General features: G+C 38.6%; 1 protein-coding gene across 1 annotated transcript in view; it reads left to right on the top strand.

Annotated features, from left to right (window-relative positions):
* LOC108682831 (unextended protein) overlaps positions 1-19141 on the top strand; it is a 46687-nt gene that overhangs the window by 1085 nt on the left and 26461 nt on the right. The window contains exons 2-4 of the mRNA XM_047882254.1: positions 6827-7616; positions 17710-17892; positions 18021-18145. Of these exons, the coding sequence (XP_047738210.1) occupies positions 6827-7616; positions 17710-17892; positions 18021-18145 (1098 nt within the window). The remainder of the gene's footprint in view (positions 1-6826; positions 7617-17709; positions 17893-18020; positions 18146-19141) is intronic.

Below are 19141 nucleotides of genomic sequence, written 5' to 3'. Positions count from 1 at the left end.
ATTATTTTATTATATATAGTTGATGATTCCATTTTCTGACTGAAATAAAGCTGTTGACATTTAGACTGTTTAATAACTTTAATTTATAACATTTTGCCACAATTTGATTCTTATCATTAATATTTTTATGAGTACTGTAAAATGGGGTAACTTTGACCACTTTTTTTCAAATTTTTACTAGATAAGTTAAACTTAAATTGAAACATGCAAAATACAGGTCTATACTCTAGCTTTACTTACCATAAATTGCTGGTTCCTGCCTCTCATAGTTTTGATGTAACTTAAAAAAAAGTGATGGTCTTTGTTACCCCAGCTCTTGGGGGTTTCTTTGACCGGGTGGTAAAATCAATTTTATTTTTTGGTAAAATAACTCAAAATAACTCCAGGTTGTGGTGCATTGTAGTAGAACTCTTCTAGTTACATATGTATGCAAATGACAAATTTTAGGAAAGTGTCATAGTTTGCAAATGAGGGGGATACATATGCAAAAGACAAATTTTAGGAAAGTGTCATAGTTTGCAAATGGGGGGCACCACCCCCAATGGGCGAAATGTGACCACCTAATGGCAGCCTTGACGGAGTAACATTGACCGGTTTAGATATTACCCTATAGTTAATATATTACCCCTAAGTTAAAATTACCCCATATAAGGCTCAGTAGAGTCTGAAACATAAAGAAAAAAACATTAATAGGTGTATCAAACATAAAATATGTTATATAAGGTACCTATGGTAATTTTAACTTAATTTCCAAGCCGGTCAATGTTACCCCATCACGGCTGCCATTAGGTGGTCAAAGCTCCCCCATTTGAGGGGCGGCGCCCCCCATTTGCAAACTATGACACTTTCCTAAAATTTGTCTTTTGCATATGTAACTAGAAGAGTTCTACTATAATGCATCAAAACCTGGAGTTATTTTACCAAAAAATAAAAAAATTGGTGGGGGTACTCTCACAGGCTTTAAATAATAGCTATTTTTTGTGGGTCACATTATTAAGTTTTTAACCTATTAGATATGCAAGTTTTTTAAATCTTTCTATTGTGTTACGTAGCCTCAGTATTAGGCCTTTGATGGCCATTGACAAAATTTTTCTATGTCAAATCTTTTTTGAGTCTTGGGGGTTTTTTGTTAAAAAAACAAAAAGTGGTCAAAGTTACCCCGCCGGTCAAAGTAACCCCATTTTACGGTAATGAGATTGTTGAACTTTCTTACTCAATCATATTATATTAGAAAAAACAATATGTTATCCTACAACTAGGTACATTTAATTACTCAGTATGTTATCCAAAAACAATGCTATAATGCTGGATCAGATGTACACTTTGGTTGTGTTCAAATGAATGATGTAAAAGAATCAAATGAAATTTATTTCAACTGTGAATGAGTGTTTTTTTCATTCTCTTTCTAAATTAGATTCAGACATTTTATATTGGAGCCCATGATGACTGATGGCATAATTACTGTGGTGACTCCTGAGTCACAAGTTTTCATCTATAGATTACTTTATGTTTGGGCTATTTAAGATATTGAATTGAAATTGCTCTGTTTGAATATCATTGAAGTGATTATAGTTGCTTACATGTACTCAAATTCAAGTAGGTACTCAAATTCAAGTACTCAAATTCAAGCTTCAAGTACTTTAAATATTTGAATACTTTGTGCTATGTGTGGTGCACCTCTGGCAAAGTGTTTAGTTCCTTGTGTATCATTAGGTATGTTATTGACAAGCAACTGATGTTCTTTATGGACAATAACTATTACATCCATAGTGAACAACCATAAGGTTATAAATTCTGATTAGTATTTTGCCCACTCATACAGTTTTTCTATTATAAGAGTTGGCCAAGATGCCATTTACCATATTTCTCTAATTTCTATCCAATAAGTTTTAATGCAATATCATTAGAAATTTTTGTGAAAATAATCAATTGCAAGATGACCCAATTCCAATCAACTCAGTTGTGGACCATAAGATCTGTTAATTAATTATTTTCCTGACAGGATTGCAGGAGGCATTTCTCTTACTCATGAAAAGATTTCTGCAGAAATTTTTCCCAATTTGTTTGTTATCTTGGCATTTACCTTGTCAAAGTGAGAGCATAAACCTGTTTTAGATTCCTCCAACTGTGATTTTAATATACCTGGAGGCTGGAACACTACCTACTAGTGTTACTCTAGTAAATTTTTCTAAGACCTGCATCAATCCTTGTTACCATGCTGAGTTCAAACTGAGCAAAAATTCTTGTTGACTTCAAGGCTCCAATATAAAGAAGAAATCTTAAAATGCAACTAACTAACTGACCTCTTACTGATTGTTAAATATTTATGAGAAAAGAAAGTTCTTATCATAAACCACTTATTACTGATAGACACTTGTTGTAGAATTTGCTTTCTCAGATATAATAGCTGATTATAATACAAGGCTCCACTAATTTAATGCTGATGTGTTTCTTTAATGAGTTCAGACTCAAAAATAAAGTTCAAATTGTTTCATAGCTGTTCAATTACAGTTCATGTGTGTGACTATATGCTTCATTAATAAGTCTATCTTACTGAACTTAATGGAAAGTAATTATTTATTATCATTCTTGGATGGTATGCAAATTTGGGGTGATAAAAAACAGTTATGTGCATGAATTGTGAACTTTTTTTCACAATGTGGAATATTCACTTTTTTAACACTTGACAATGTTTTATTTGAAACTCTCGATTGGATGGTTGTTGACCCTTCATCTTAATGAGACAACAACAGAAATTAAAGAGAAACATTAGGTTTGGGATGGAGGAACATTGCTGCACTCGTTCATCATCAACTTATCCATGACAAGTGCAGCTTGTCTGAGGCTCCAAATTTGTGGTTTATTTTTGTTGCGCCTCAAATGGATCCTGCTACTGATAATTAAGCCACATCAGAAGAAGTAACACACATCAGATGCAATAATCCTCATCAGATGGATTAGTCCACTTCAGATGTAGTAATCAACATCAGATAAATTCTTGTATATATAAATGAGATACAGAAGTACACATCTGATAGATCAGCCAATATCTGATAAATTCATCCACACCAGACGATTTGGTCCACACCAGTTGATTTGGTCCACACCAGTTGATTTGGTCCACACCAGTTGATTTGGTCCACATTTGTTGATTTGGTACACATTTGTTGATTTGGTCCACATTTCTTGATTTGGTACACACCAGTTGATTTGGTCCACATTTGTTGATTTGGTCCACATTTGTTGATTTGGTCCACATTTGTTGATTTGGTCCACACCAGTTGATTTCGCCCACACCATCTGATTTGGTCCACACCATCTGATTTGGTTCACATCAGTCAATTTGGTCCACACCAATTGATTTGGTCCGCTCCAGTCGATTTGTCCCACATGAGGTAATTTTGAGGTCTTCTGATTTCATAACTAATATAAAGGTGGAATATTTAGATTTATTGACAGATTTAAAAGTCGCAAGAGCAGGAAATCGTTCATAGTTTTGAATCTATGTTACATTACTATGCACCTGATCTGACGTGTCAAATGTGACAGCATATCTCTGATCTCGTCGCTTCAGTAGTCAGGACACTAGGAAATCTAATCTAGTCTTATTTTATCCTTTCTTGATATTTATATTTTATCCAATCGTACATTCTTCTCTGACAGACGTATGTGATGTGTCCAGTCGTATTTTCTTCTCTGACTGTCGTATAACCAATCGTTCTTTCTTCTCTCATGACAGACGTACCTATGTCCAATCGTATTTTCTTTTCTGGCTGTTGTTTATCCAATCGTACTTTCTTCTCTAGCTGTCGTATATACAATCTTATTTGTCTTATATCCAATCGTATTTCCTTCTCTGGCTGTCGTATATATACAATCGTAATTTCTTCTCTGGCTGTCGTATATCCAATCGTACTTTTTTCTTGGGCAGCCTTGTATGATCCAATTCTACTCTCTGGCACTGTACGTGTTCCCGAACGATTGACTTCGAAACAGTAAAATATTCTACGTGATTGTAATTTGCCGGCATATTCTGTGGCATGTAATTATAATATTGTGTCCATAAACAAGCTCACCTGAAGACTTGTTCTTGCATGTATATTAATTAATTCACTGCATTCACGTCGTTTTTGGTGTAAAGTTGTTTGGCTTCAGAGATTCTGCGAGTCGCGCGATCTTGTGCTACTAGCGCAGCTGCTCGGTATCAGTGCCCTCGTCGCACGCTAAGCCGCAACGTGTCAACGCCGAAGCGTTATAAACGCCACTTAGGCTGGGAATAAGAGGCATGCTTATGTAGCTGGTGGATTTAACGTAATCAATCCGTGGACCTGACCAGAGAGCAGGAAAAAGACAAAAAATGACGGAAACGATAGACCTGTTCTACAAAATCTTGACAAAATGACTAATCCCGAATATAAAGCAAATGAAATGTGTAGGAATATACCGAACAATAGGTACATGATTCAAAAGGCCGAGCGACTGAACTTGCATTGTTTTTCGAGGGGCCCGAAACTAAACAAAATAGTTTTACTAGGGACAAAACGGCGGCTCTGTGATAAATGAAAGCTGACAGGTGAGATAGGCCTAGATGCTGCCAAAGCGCCGAGTTGATGGTTCTCGGCACATAGCGTAGCTACCATATACATATACTTAGGGTGCTTTATAGCTCTATTCTTCCTTCAACTGGATATTTCATCTAACTTGATAGAGGTTTGATGTACAAACATTAAATTGGTTTAGATTGTTCAAGATATACTTTACTGTAATTGTTAAAAAAATTCACAACAAAGATGACAATTTCAGTATACATTGTTTCGAAAATTTATTGTTAATTTAATTCTTCAGCAAATCTTTCTTTGATATTTAGATTTAAATTCTCGACCAGTGAAAAAATGTCATTACCAAATGATATTGATATTGTCTGCGCTATAAAATTTGTTCTGAAGATTTGAGAGCTACAAACGCTTTATCTTTTACCATGAGAATGTATAAAGAACAGGTGCTAGACACAACCTTTCGCCTACGGTTGACTTGTCAGTTGTCAATGTTATTCGAACCCATGCACGGTCCTGGTAACGAAAGTTCAGTAGACCAAGTACTGAGCAACCATTGTTGCTTTACAGATGCTTTATGGTAGGCTATACGGTCGTTTAAAACCTTACAGGACATATTGTAGACTACTTATCTAATATAATACAATGAAGATCGACGAATTTCAAGCTTTGTTCTTCCTATGCACGTGCTGGTATTGCTTTACATGCTGAACGTGATCATTTTCAGAACAAATCTCACGTGCTGACATTTTTGCTACTGCAACATGCAGTTCAGCTCTGAACATTTACTCATCTCGGCCGTCCATAATGCCTGTTGTCATATGCATCGGCTGAAAAATATTTTCTCTCAATTTATTTGACAGTAAATCACATGCGTATCTGATGTCAGTTGAGGCCCATTGAAAGCAAGAACGCATTGCTGAGAAAGCTGTGAAATGCCCCGCTCTTTGACTCACTCGCAATGCAGTGCTTCTGTGCAGTATAATGCAACCAGTTTCGCTCGCGTGGCAACTCTATAGTCAATTATTCATGTGAACCCCGCCAAACTGCTCGTATGAACCACAACACTGCTCGCATGAACCACAACACTGCTCTTATGAACCACAACACTACTCGTATGAACCACTACACTGCTCGCATGAACCACTACACTGCTCGACCCGTATGAACCACTACACTGCTCGTATGAACCACTACACTGCTCGTATGAACCACTACACTGCTCGTATGAACCACTTTACTGCTCGAACAGGCTCCACAGAACAATAATTTATTCGGAAGCATGACCGGCATTCGAATATTTAGGCAATTGGACGATATTTCATTGACAAATCTTTGATTAACCTACTTAATTGTATGGTCATCACGCCAAATGCTTTAGTTTTCTTATTCTTTTCATTTATGTTCCATTTAGCTTAATACGCAGTAGAATATAAATGGAACAAATATATGGTATCTTTACAGCGAGAGGTTTATAAACTGATAATGAACAACATATATAACAGATTTTCAATTTATCTACACTAATTTATTGTCTTGATGATTCACGTATTATTTACGTCCAGTCATTATCACTTTTTACATTTCTTCTTGTTATTCATTTTGATATTACACGTTTTGTTTCTTGATTAAGCCGGTAATTTATCATGAAATATCGAATTAAAATACTATAGATGAAATAAATGTAATTTGAATAGGCACTCTAGGTGAAATGAATGTAATTTGAATACTATACGTGAAGTGAATGTAATTTGAATACTATACGTGAAGTGAATATAATTTGAATACTATAAGCGAAGTGAATATAATATGAGTGCTGACAAGTTAAGCACGAGCAAGACGCGTGTAGGCGTAACAGTGCCGGCCAGTTGAGAGCGCCGTGCATGCCCTGGTGCGGGGGGTCGGGGCACCGCCGTGCAATATCGATCTCCTGCGCCTCCACTGCCCTGGACCCCCCCCCCCCCTCAAGCTATCTCCTTTGTCTCTGATCGTGTGAAACGTCCCACTGAAATTTCGTATTTGTATTACTGGGTAGTAATTATGATTAAATGTTATGAGGTAGAAGAGTCATAAATTTATAATTTATCTTGAAATTCGAGTTAATCGGAAAAATCGCTCTAACTTTAGCAGATATTAAAACGATGTGGGTGTTTGCTTCACAATGTTATCATGCAGTTTTCCCCTATGCAGTTTTCCCCTAAGCAGCCCAGAAGACAACGTAAACATGTAAACATTGTCTCTGTTTTACTGTATTGGCATTAATTTCCTGACAGGAAGGATGGCACGAAGAGCCGTGGGCGTCGCACGGCCTCCCAGGTCCGTTTGACGCACCGCGCGTCGGTCGACGCTGAGAAGTTCCCGCGATCTTCCAGCGTCTCCGATGCGCCATTGGATGCTGAAGCTACACTTGTACCTGACACCGAAAATGTTACCATTATAGCTAATGTTCCTGTTGTTGTTGGTGTTTCTAAAGCTGTTAACGAAGTATTTTGGGGTGCTGCTCACCGCCGCTCTCATGAGTCACAAAGGCATCAACCTGCTCAAGCTCATAACAGAGTCAAAAGAGCTAGTTTAGATAACTATGCTATCGAAGAAAATGTTCACAATCGGAAACCGAGTGCCATGACTAGTGATAATATAGCTAAAGTTATAGAGTCTAACATAGAAGAAGATTCCCTTATTTCCAAACTGATAGAAGACGAGCCAAGCCAAGTATCCGTCGGGTCAGGTGGGCAAGATGCCCGTGACGTTTCCCTGGGCAACTCGCAGCGGCACCCGAACGCATCGCGGGTCAGTGCCAGAGTCGTGACCCCAGTTCCTCTGAAGAGCTTCGTGTCTGTGGAGGGCGTGGACTACGAGTTCTACGTGCACGGTATACGTGTCGAGACGCACGCCAAAGGCATCTCTATGTCCGACGACGGCGTGTACGAACTGCTCGCTGAAAGCCCTGCTGTGCTACGCCTCTTCGGCGTCGGCCTCACTACCGACACGGAGGTTCTCTTCACCGCTGAACCTATGACCCGAGGCAACTCCTGCACCACCAGGACGTCGGGGTCCTTCAAGGTAAATTTGTATGTAATTCTTGAAATTTTTATTTTTTTATTTAGTTGTAAGCTTTATTGTTATAGAAGCGCAAAATAGAGTAATAATCGAGACGATTTTATGGTTATTTGCTGAGTTGTATCATTCTCATGAAATCAACTACCTTCTGCATTATAACAACATCCCATGAGCTCGAATATGGTGACCTCGATAGCACTTCACTGAGATAGTTCTTGACTCATATTACGCCCTGACTGTGGAGCAGATATTCGAACAGACAATCCTGTTGCTTTTTGCCCTGCCCGTTCTATTATCTACTTCAAGTGTCAGTTGAATGCTTTCAAATATTGAATTAACCATGCCAAAATGGTATAGGAAATCGTTCCGTGTTAATTTTAGCGCTTTATCTATGAGGGTAGTAGTGTAATAATACTAATATATCTGATACGAAACGGGATCGATCTGTAAAATTATTGCGCTGATGGGATGATGGGAATGCTATTCTGAGAGGTGCATCGTTATAACACTGGACTGATTTTTGCTTCAGTAAATTAACAATAACTTTATGAGATCTTATGTTTATGACGGTTGTATCAAATTGCCCTTTTATCACAGCGTTATCAATAAAGGCATAAAGGCAAACGCAGCATTCGAATATGTGTTCGCTTAAACCTTATCATCAGGAACTGAGCTGGCTGATGCAAATAGTTATGGAAAGTAAGCTTGGTACAGAGCGTTACGAAGGTAAAGAAAACGGTTGGAGTCCTTCATAAACTAGGCAATTATTTCGTGTGGTTCCGAAGTCAGGATACATTGGACGAAGGTAAGATACAACGAAGTGGCTTGAAGTACGTTTCTCTCCGCTACCTCGCGGCATCATGTGAGCGTTTGCACGTTTAATCAATTGCCACTTTCAAAAAAAGTTAAGAGATCGTAAGTTCATCCGCCAATCATTGACGGCTTTTCAAGCAAAATCCACCAATCGTAGACAAGAAAATAGAGCGTAAGTATTTACGTTCACTTAGCGAATTTTGAAAGTGCATCAAAATTATGTAAATATTATTGAAGCAATTGAAATGAACTTAAATGAAACCATATCTAACGACAAGCACATCTCTGTTGTGTGCTCTCTCAGCTCTGACAGAGCGGCGTACCTCGCCCCGAAATACATGGATAACGGGCCATCCGTGACCCGCCTAATCTCCCGGTCGATACGCGTCTATTCCCGAGCTAAATCAGTTGCTCGACCTTTGCATCTCGCACTTGTGTATTTGCCACCTTCAATTTCTCAGTAATGTGCTCAATGCTCATTGTGGTCTGAATCTTTGAATTGCTGCCAATGCTTGATCACTTAATTCCTCTTGTATATATACAGTACGTCCAGTTGCTTTATTTTCAGATTAACTAAGCAATTTAATTATGGAATGGCTCCAGTGTAATCAACTGCGATAAACGTTAGTGTTTGCTGAACATCACACGCTTGGAAACATCGCCCAAAATTCTTTGCAATTGTGAAGCCTATAGTTCCGTAAATTAGTATCTATTTCATAGCATAAATCATGAACGTTTAATAATTGTTATAAGGAGGCGCCTGAGCTCAGCTGGCTTAATTAAGGTATGCTGGCAATATTCTAATCTTCCAGAAGTACTCCCGGCTTTGAAGTTCTTGAATTATTATTAAATTCCATATATTAAATTAAATTATTATTTTATTAAATTATTATAAATATCATATTAAATTATTATTTTCCATATATTTTTTCACCAGGACTTTGGGAATTTCCCAATGGTGAATAATTGATGTAAACAATAATAAAATAAAGGCAAAAGCTGAAGTTTTGGGCGTATAAGATATAAATAGATATCTTGTACCGTGATCGAAGACAATAGTCATTGGCGATAAAACCTGTCTATTCAAATAAGCTCTATCAATCTTCAAGCATTTTCGGAAGAGGGTCGTTGGACATTCGCGTGCCCAAATTAAGAGCGATACGCGCACTCACTGGCTGCGTGCTGTATGAGAGTCGCAAATAGATAAGCCCGGTGCCTCGAGGCTTCTTTTGATGCCATTTTCAGCTACCAATATACGCAATCCTTAGCTGATAATTCACGTCGTATCGGCTGATGTTTGGTAGTTGGCAGTTCCGCAGTAACGTGTAAACTAGCTGTGAGTTAAACGTACACAGAGCTTAATTGTCTGTGAGATGCACGTGGTGCAGACATTAGCGGACGTGTTGGTGCAGCGACTGTGATGAGCGACGAAGCCTGGGCGACGGTCGGAGATACGCTCTTATATTGATCACCTTGGCACGCCGCCGCCTGCACTGCCAGGTGCCTTCCTCTGCCCAGTTACTAGTTCCCTCTCAGCATTCTCGAGCCAACGATTTGCTTTGTATAATCGTTTTATATTCGGATCATGTAATTAATCGAGATATATTTAACGTTGCACATATTGCTGTTAGTTTGCATCACTCATGCATATCAATACGCCGCTTGCAATGTTCATATTGTTCGCAATGACTTTTGTTTGCATGCCACTAACAGAGCCATGTTAATGCTGGTTTTACCGCACAATGAGCGGAGTGTTCAAAGGGGAGTGTTGAAACATTCGTTTACTGTTTCCTGTATGTCGCTCTGTATTTCTATATTGTTGTCATTCAGATTTGTCGCATATTTAGGAGGGGGTCGATCACGTGAACAACATAGCAGGTAAACCGGTTGTAAAGCAGTGTTTGTTTTAAATTTTTAATTGGTTGTTGCAATCTCGAGGGCTAGTCTGCAGTGGGCAGGCAGTCAGGCTGAGCTATTCAGGCTCAGCCGACCCATGCAGGAGTTGAAGTTTTTTTTTAGTTGCTGCACCTTGCCCAGTTTGCCAGGCGACGCGCTTGTGCAACACGTGCAGGTCTATATTCCTCACACTCTTCCGAGAATATATTACGGAACTTCAGGTGAAATGTTTCAAAACAATTAGAGTTTATTTTTTTCGAAATATCAGATTTCGGAATATCAGAGTTATTTCAGAGAACAACATCATTGAATGAAAAATTTCGTGAAGAAATTCCTTTGATTCTTTGCTAAGAAATTCTTTTGCTATTGTTTATAGAACATTATTGTATGTGAAATTTCCGTTCAATTTGCTGTTTCTGTTGCCGCCTGCAAGAGTATTCCACATCGTATTTACATTTTCTACAAATTAAATTCTCTGTGGGTAAATTCCCGAATTCCACCTTCAGTCAATCCGGCGTTCATTTAAGCGAGTAAGGCTTGCACAAAATACTTTTTTTTAATGCCTGACCCGTTCAGGTTCAATCGAAAAATCCAGCCTTTAATTGAAGGAAAGCGAGCGAAACGGGCAGAGTTGTTTGGGTGAAGGCTTTACTTAAACCTACATTTAATCACCATAGTACTTTTTTACGCATTAACTGATGGCTTCAAAGACGATCTCACAAAAAATAGTCTCATATCTTAGTAATTATTAATTGCGAGTAATGCCGCTATGGACTCACAGTGTTTAACTAATTTTTGAATATTGTCTGTTGTAGAGAAATTAATTACAAACTATGTTCTGTTAACGGTTGCAGTCAATTCCAATTTTCAAGCAAAAAGTTTATGCAATCAAAGGCTGAAGTTTCCAAAATCAGACGATTGCAGTTATTAGAGTACTCCGAAAATTATTCAAATTGGAGTGATTATTCATGGGCTTATTTTGAACGTGGCTGCTAAATGCTGATGATTGCGAAGCGTGGCGCGATGGTACAGGTTGCCCTCGCCTCATACTCGCTTATCTTTACTGCACGACGTGCTGATATCGTCTCGTAAATGCTGCAGCATTTCATTGCCACGCCGCACGCCATGTATTCGGGCTCTAACTTGACACTCCTTTCAGTATTGATCAGTCTTTTTTATCATCAATTAACGTATATTTTTTCAACGTGGTAATTTGATAAAATTTTGCTTTAGAAAAATACAAAGAATGTCTTGTAAACAATTACAAAAGAAGGTAAGTGAATTCGAGCGCAACCTATTTTGTTTTCGTTAAATTCGGCCAGGAAAAGGAATTGTATACCTTGAGCATTTTAATCAGATAATGATATTTATCTAACATAGGAATTGAAACAAGCCAGTTCAACGAAACAGATAAGGAAATTATCAAATAGCTCTCCACTTGAAACTAATCAAAGTGCCTCTAGTGCACCGTACCACGAAAGTGTTGTGTGTAACTACGCCGTTATCGCTGTCGGTGCCTTGCCCCTCAATCTACAGTTTTTAGTGTCGTTTTACGTTTTAGTTACGCGTGCCGTCGAGGAATATTTTTGGCAGGAATGCCCTCACTTTGTCGCCAATTCTGACATCTTTCCTAGGGTCGTATTATCGATGGAGGCTCGCATGGCGACCTCACTGTTACGTACGCTGGAAATTGTTAGTCAGAAATAAAGAAATAATCTCAAGAGGAAATTAGATTGAAGGCTTTACGATTTTTTAATCAATTATCATGAAACTAAATTTTAATCGAAACTATAAAAGTACGATTGCCAATGCTCGCCAGCATCTATGATACGCATCTTCCTTAAAGATACGATATTCAAAAGATCTGCGTGTAGTTATCGTAGGCGCATCAGATATTAAGTCTTGTGTTTGTTCGAGGACATTCCTCACTCCAAACTGTGTTGAGATGATACATACCACGCACTCTTTGTTAACTAAATTTCTGTTTATGTTCATTCTTATAACTTGAACAACCAGAATATTTGGTTTCTTTGCTAAAATATAGCTGTTGAATTATTATCACGTCATACTTGCATGGTCGTCAACTGAATGGTTGCCAGACACCGTTCTTTATCCGTCTTTTGAAAGAATTACTATGTCTTTTTAAGCATTATTTACGTGCTTTATTTTGTCTATCTACTGCAATGAATAATATCCGAAGTGTGACCGCATTCGTTGGATAAAAGGCTTTGACTTTTTGTGACATTGTCATGTAAAATGCAGATAACCGTCACAAAGGCACCGGTCAAGAAAGGCTTCTTAAGCAGAGATGAAGTATTTTAAATACTGTAGAAAATCCCTTTGTCGCGAGCATGATTATGCCGAGGATTTAGCCAAGACTTGATGCGTGGCCTTAGAAACCTGCATCTTAATCCCTCGCCTAAACAAGCTTTCCTGCATGCGAAATCAAAGGCTTACGAGACCCGAAGGCTGCTTGCAACCACTGCAGCGATACGAGAAATATAAATTACTGCCATCCTGACACAATAAATTTGTACGAAGAAGTTAACAAACGATCAAATATAGACTTACGTCAAGGTTCCCGTGTGAACTACTTCCGTTGGTTAGTGCCAATGGCTCCGAAAAAGTTGCGTATTGAAATTTAATTTTGTGTGTGGATATCATGAAGGCTGATGCATGAACTTGTATGTATGTGCTCCCGCTGAACTCACTCTAATAATAATTGCAATCGATCAAATGATGCGATCACATCACATACATAAGGCCGTGGAGGTTAAATATGACATGATGCATATTCCTTCCTTAAGGCTTAGATAATAAACCCCTCTGTTCACAGTTGGCAGGACACAGCTTCCATCTCGACCTTGTCTGCACCGATGACTTTCCTAAATTGAATCAATTCACTTTCTGAAACTTGTGCTCTTCTTTTCTTTAATTTAGAAATCAAGATAAAATGTGCATCAGAAATACTATCGCAAATAATAATAAAATTTATTGCGCCGCATTTTTTAGTTTTATTTATTTGCACTTGACAATCGTGCACTGAATTCGAGCCCGGTTCTCTCCTGTTCCCAACGATTATGCATGCAGGGCTTTAAAGAACATGTGTTCGTATGATCGCAAAATCATTGGTTTAACCTGTATACCAAATCATTGGTTTAACCTGAGTACAACCTGTATGCAAGAGCTCGAAATCAAGCTAAAAAAGCTTGTCGCACCGCAGTCAAAATTTTTGAAAAAGACGTTGCCAAAAACTCGAAAAAGAACCCGAAAGCCTTCTTCTTGTATGCTAGTTTGAAGTGTAAGATAAGGTACGGTATTGCTGATTTGAATGTAAATCAACGGAAGATATCTTCTGACGAGGGCAAGGCCAATGTTCTAAATCAGTTCTTTAGACTTGAAAAGGACAAAAATTTAGTTGAGAGTGTTCAAAGACGTGCAACAAGGATAATCCCAGGATTAAAGGGCAAGTCTTATGAAGAAAGACTGAAGCTTCCCAGTCTCCGTTATCGTCGCCTGCGTGGTGACCTCATTGAAGTATACAAGTATACTCATGGTTTGTACAAGGTCCCAGAAGGATTACTAGAATTTGAAACAAGAACCAACACCAGGGGCCACAGCTATAAACTAAAAAAACTGCGGTTCAACTTATCCACGCGACAACATTTCTTCTCGCTTCGAGCCACTGACTTGTGGAACAGCCTCCCTGAAGATATTGTTGACGCTCCGAGTATGAACGCGTTCAATAACAGACTAGACAAGGCCATGCATGAGCATATGTTGTCTTAAAATGCCTCGTACCCTACGGAACAACTGATATCTAGAAGCTATTTTAAATCTACCGTCCGTTGAAAAGATCTGATCAAAAGGCCAGTCTAGTCTAGAAAAGTACAAGAATCGGCGACAGGCCTATCCAGGCCTATTCTCTAAATGCCGAAGATACTATACTATACCTACTATACTTAAGTAATTTTAAGATCAGGCCATTTTTGCTCCTTGTGATGTGATTTTGGTGTTTACAATACTTTATATTCTTTATATTTCTAATTTATTTGGTTTAACTACAAAAAAACCTAAGATGCTAATCGAAAGCAGAGATTTTTTGCGCGGGGCTTCGATCACGATGCTTTCGTCGACTTCCCGTTATGAAATCTTTAAGTTGAACTTTTTATGACTTCTTCAGTGAAAGGAATGGAAGAGCTATGACCGAAAACTGGACCGAAATGGCAGAAAGCAATAACGCCATGATCATGGGACGGCAAGGCGAGCAGCTATAGTGTTACTCGCCCGCGATAATGTAAGCATACGATGACCAGGTGAATAAACAAACTGAATTTCTGAATAATATTCGGCTACAATTCCTCGCCAGTGACGCGGTATTTCTGCTGTGTGCACATCTGAGTTTCTAGTCCCGTACTTGCTGGAGCAGCTCAAGGGTTTATCTCGTTAATCAAGTCTCGTATCAGTCAACTCGCGCTCCCAGCTCTAGTGAATAATTAACTGGATCCGTGTCCGGGTTTTACGTTAAAGAGACTCACTGCACAATATTGGTCGAAAACCGGGGAGTGTGAGAAGTTGATTGGCGAAATTTTTATTTCTGTTCTCTAGTTCATTAGGTGCTTCTTAAATCGTGATATTTTAGGGTTTTTTTTTTTCTCACAGCTTTACTTCGAAGCTTTTCAATCATACGTTGAAATGATTTAGGCAGAATTTAAGCAACTGATGCATGTGGTTTGTGATTTCATTTAGTATAAATTGTACCATGGAGGAAGTCGTAGTAAGAACTGATGCGTTATTAGCTCATTCACAACTAGCGTTCTTTGTTTACATCTCTAATGTAGGCTGTGACAAAAACAGCGACCTTGGCTGTAAATGCCAACTCCGTAACCGAGAGTATACGTCTACTCGGCGACACTCCTGCCCTGTTGGTCTAGTATATGTAGTATATATAGTATATACCGGTATAGAATTTGTCGCTCCATAATCCTGAGAGACGCCGACGGTCGGCCGCTGAGAGCTTAATAAAAACAGCCTATAGCCATAATTCTCGTAAATCGAGAGCGTCACTCGAGGTTATTGCAGGTACAGATTTTGTAGAAGATATTATTAGTCGGCTGCCTTGCATGCAATTGTTTCAACTATTATAATGTTGTTAGAAGAATATTGTTCGTTAGGCCATGAGTCGTGGGTTCGATGCATCTTGCAACACGACGCACGGGCGATTTATTCCTGTGGATCTTACCTACCCTGAACTATGGGTAATCTCAAATACATATGTATACCGATTTAATACATATGTATACATATGTACATATGGATTTAATACATATGTATAGATAACTCGCCACGCTATTGAGTATTTGCTCAGAATGATATGATAAATATACGAGATATAAAGCGATTTCAATGAATTTTGCTCTGATGCGACCTGCATGTTGAATTATCCAGTTACATTCATTTTTGAATGGCTGATCAGATGCTGGGTTCAGCCTAGCTAATCAGGCGCTCGCTCGCAAGTATTGTAATAATTGATATAACTGACAAAATGTGATCAGATCTTGTCATTCTAAATGACGGTCGTATTTATTTATAATTTATTAAATACGAATTAATTGAATTTTGTCTATCATTTGGAATAACCCTGTATTGTTCCAAATTGAACCAGGTCCTGTAAATTTCCCTGTAATCCTTCAGGACATAAAACTATGTCCTGAAGGATTACAGGACTTAGAAGACTGAAACTATGTCATAAAACTATGTTGTGAAATCAAATAAGCAACCGCCAGATATCTTCTCTGTACATCAGCCCGTATCATGATTTTTCTGATCATCTCTATTGTCATTTTTGTCCCATCTTCAATTTGTCGCGAAATTAACCAAAGAGTGAAATAACTATTTTACGCTTGACCTATTTACACTATATTTCAACTGTCGTGTTAATCTAGTCTTCATACTGCAGGTTTTTATTGAGGTGAATATCATTTTTTATAATTTTGCTTGGGAGTTAAAATCAACAAACACAGAATTTTTTAAAGCCTGTAAATTTTTAGCATATATGCAGTCCGCACGCGTTCTGTTGGAAAGTTAAACGGGTCCATATCTTCAAAAGCAATGCAAAACTGCACCGTGTTGCTTAGGGGTATGGACCATAAATGCTTGATCATTTGCTTCGGTCACCACTTGTCATAATTACTAAGCCTATGAAACCCGGCGCTGTGTTGCTGCAGTATCGTAGAAGTTGTTATCTAAGAATGTAAGGGAGTCTAAAATTGTTTATGAGATCGCTTATTTTCATGATAGTTATTTACCATGAATTCCTTTTACTATCGTGTTAAATTCACTTAGTAGTGGGAATTGGCATTCGAGGCTAACCAGTAAATTCGTCAGTCTCGGCTATTAATGTCAGCAGGACAAATTGACGCTCATAATCTTCATTTGAATATATGTAACGTCGCCCATGAAAAAAACCGTGGCTTTAGTGCGATCATATATGAACTGAAGCATAATAAGTGCCTGGGGTTGGACGACATAGAGTTCATTGAAGCGTGGTGTCGAACCATGTACATTTGAATACTTTCTTATTTAGAGAGCAATTTACATTTATCTTAGAGCATTCACCTTACCTCGTTCACAGTATGTTTGGTTTTGTTCACTTATGACGTTCGGCTAAGCAACAGATTGGAGCAGTTTCCGGTGTCTTTGCCTTTTCCCATTCCATAAAGCGCCTGTTCTGCCGAGAACTGTCGGTCTGCTGCGGACTTTAAAGTCTACACGAAAATTGTAGAGTTTCTTTTTGATTGAAAAAGTATAGGGATGGCCTATACCATCAACCAAGAAGGAACAACACCATTTCCACGATACAAGATAAATTTATTAATACGTTTGACGGTTTGAGACCAATGCACATGGCAGCAAGTCGATGCTGCTTCGATAGTTACGAAAGTTAGTTTCATTTGTGAAGCTCGATTGTCTCAAAATGCTCAAAGTCGCATTCAGGATTCTCTGCATAAAAATAAATCAGTAAATCTCTAGGGTGAATAATATATCATTGTGTGCCGATTGAGTTTACTCTTCGCAGAAAAAAGCCAACCGCTTATTGAACGAACCAGGGTTAGAAATAGTCGATTTCAATTAACTGCATAAATTTGATTTTTTTTGCGATGATCATTATCATCGGAATTTAATTTGCTGATTTGTAAATGAAGCCACGGTAGAAGTCATTAAACTACATGTCTGATCATTCAAATATATGTGTGATCTTTGGCAATCGCTTCTGGATTTGTTTTGCTGAACTCAATAAGCAATCATGTTGACTGTTAGACTTGATAATTTCTATATTTCCTTTCTTCTGTAGACTTTATATCGATATTTTACTGTGATAATTCAGCTGCACGAGGCGGGGCCGGACTTCGGGCTGGTGGAGGTACGTCTGCCGGTGATGGTGGGCGACCAGACGCGATGGCATCTCTGCGTCAGGAGGACGGACAGCATCGTGCCCGCCACGTCCCAGGGCAACGCGCCCTGGCTCGCCTTAACTACCTACACGCTGGCGCTGCCCATCTGGTTCCAGGTGAGTGCAATGCAAATATTGTTAAAGTATGTTGTATTTCTACAAGATGACATTGATGTATCACTGCAATTATTACAAAACAAATATTGTTAATGTTGATGTTAACATTTGTGTGCTGCGTTTGCCAGGTGCTGTTGCTGGCGATCCTGCTGACATTGTCGGGCCTGTTCTCTGGCCTGAACCTCGGCCTCATGGCCCTCGACAAGACCGAGCTCAAGATCGTCTCCAACACCGGCACTCCCACTGAACGACGGTTCGTCTCACACCCATTGTTATCATTGGACAAAAAATACCTTCTTTAGTAATTTTGCTCTCTCGTTGTTAAGTTGCACATCTATTGTTTTCTTTAAACAATTTCAATTACAATAATTTTTTTTAAAACCTATGGCATTCCAGTTGACAGAAATTCAGTTCTGTCACCTTGTGGTGTGATCTCTCTTTCCTATACAGTGGGGGGCTGCTGCAACATGTTCACTTCTTGTGAACATGTTGCAACATGCAATGCAACATGTTCACTTCTTCGGGTGAAAAAAGTATTCGTACAAAACAATAAATCCGCATTATTTTGATTTAATACTTGGTTGAATACCCTTTATTCAGCTCAACAGACACCAGTCTATTTCTATACGTCTCGACCAATGATTTGCAGATGCTGACTGATATTTTATACCATTCTTCTTGGCACAATAAAGGGTATTCAACCAAGTATTAAATTAAAATAATGCGGATTTATTGTTTTGTACGAATACTTTTTTCACCCGAAAAGTGAACATGTTGCATTGTTTTTTGTTGCATTGAGATTTAATTTCTTTTGATAGTATTTTTGAATACTATGCGTCTCTAGACATAATTTAAATCACTTTTCCTGTTAAGTTTGTGTACTTACATACATTAAAATACGATTTTTCAAGTGTACGAATATTTATTTCCCCCCACTGTATGTTGCATCTAATATCCAAAACAATGTTGCCTTGCTTTTTTCATAATTGTAGGGTTTGTGTTCTAAGCTGCTTATACGTGTGTGATCACAATTCTTGAATTTCTTCGAACAATCAACCATTCTACGGCACTCGAGCAACCATTCAGCAGCACTCGAGCAACCATTCAGCAGCACTCTAGTAACCATTCAGCAGCACTCGAGCAACCATTCAGCAGCACTCGAGCAAACATTCAGCAGCACTCGAGCAACCATTCAGCAGCACTCGAGCAAACATTCAGCAGCACTCTCAGCCAGCGCTCAGCTACAGTC

The sequence above is a fragment of the Hyalella azteca genome, unplaced genomic scaffold (assembly GCF_000764305.2).
Source record: "Hyalella azteca isolate HAZT.00-mixed unplaced genomic scaffold, Hazt_2.0.2 contig1316, whole genome shotgun sequence".
In the NCBI taxonomy this organism is placed as follows: Eukaryota; Metazoa; Arthropoda; class Malacostraca; order Amphipoda; family Hyalellidae; genus Hyalella; species Hyalella azteca.
This window is presented reverse-complemented; position numbering and strand designations above follow the sequence as displayed.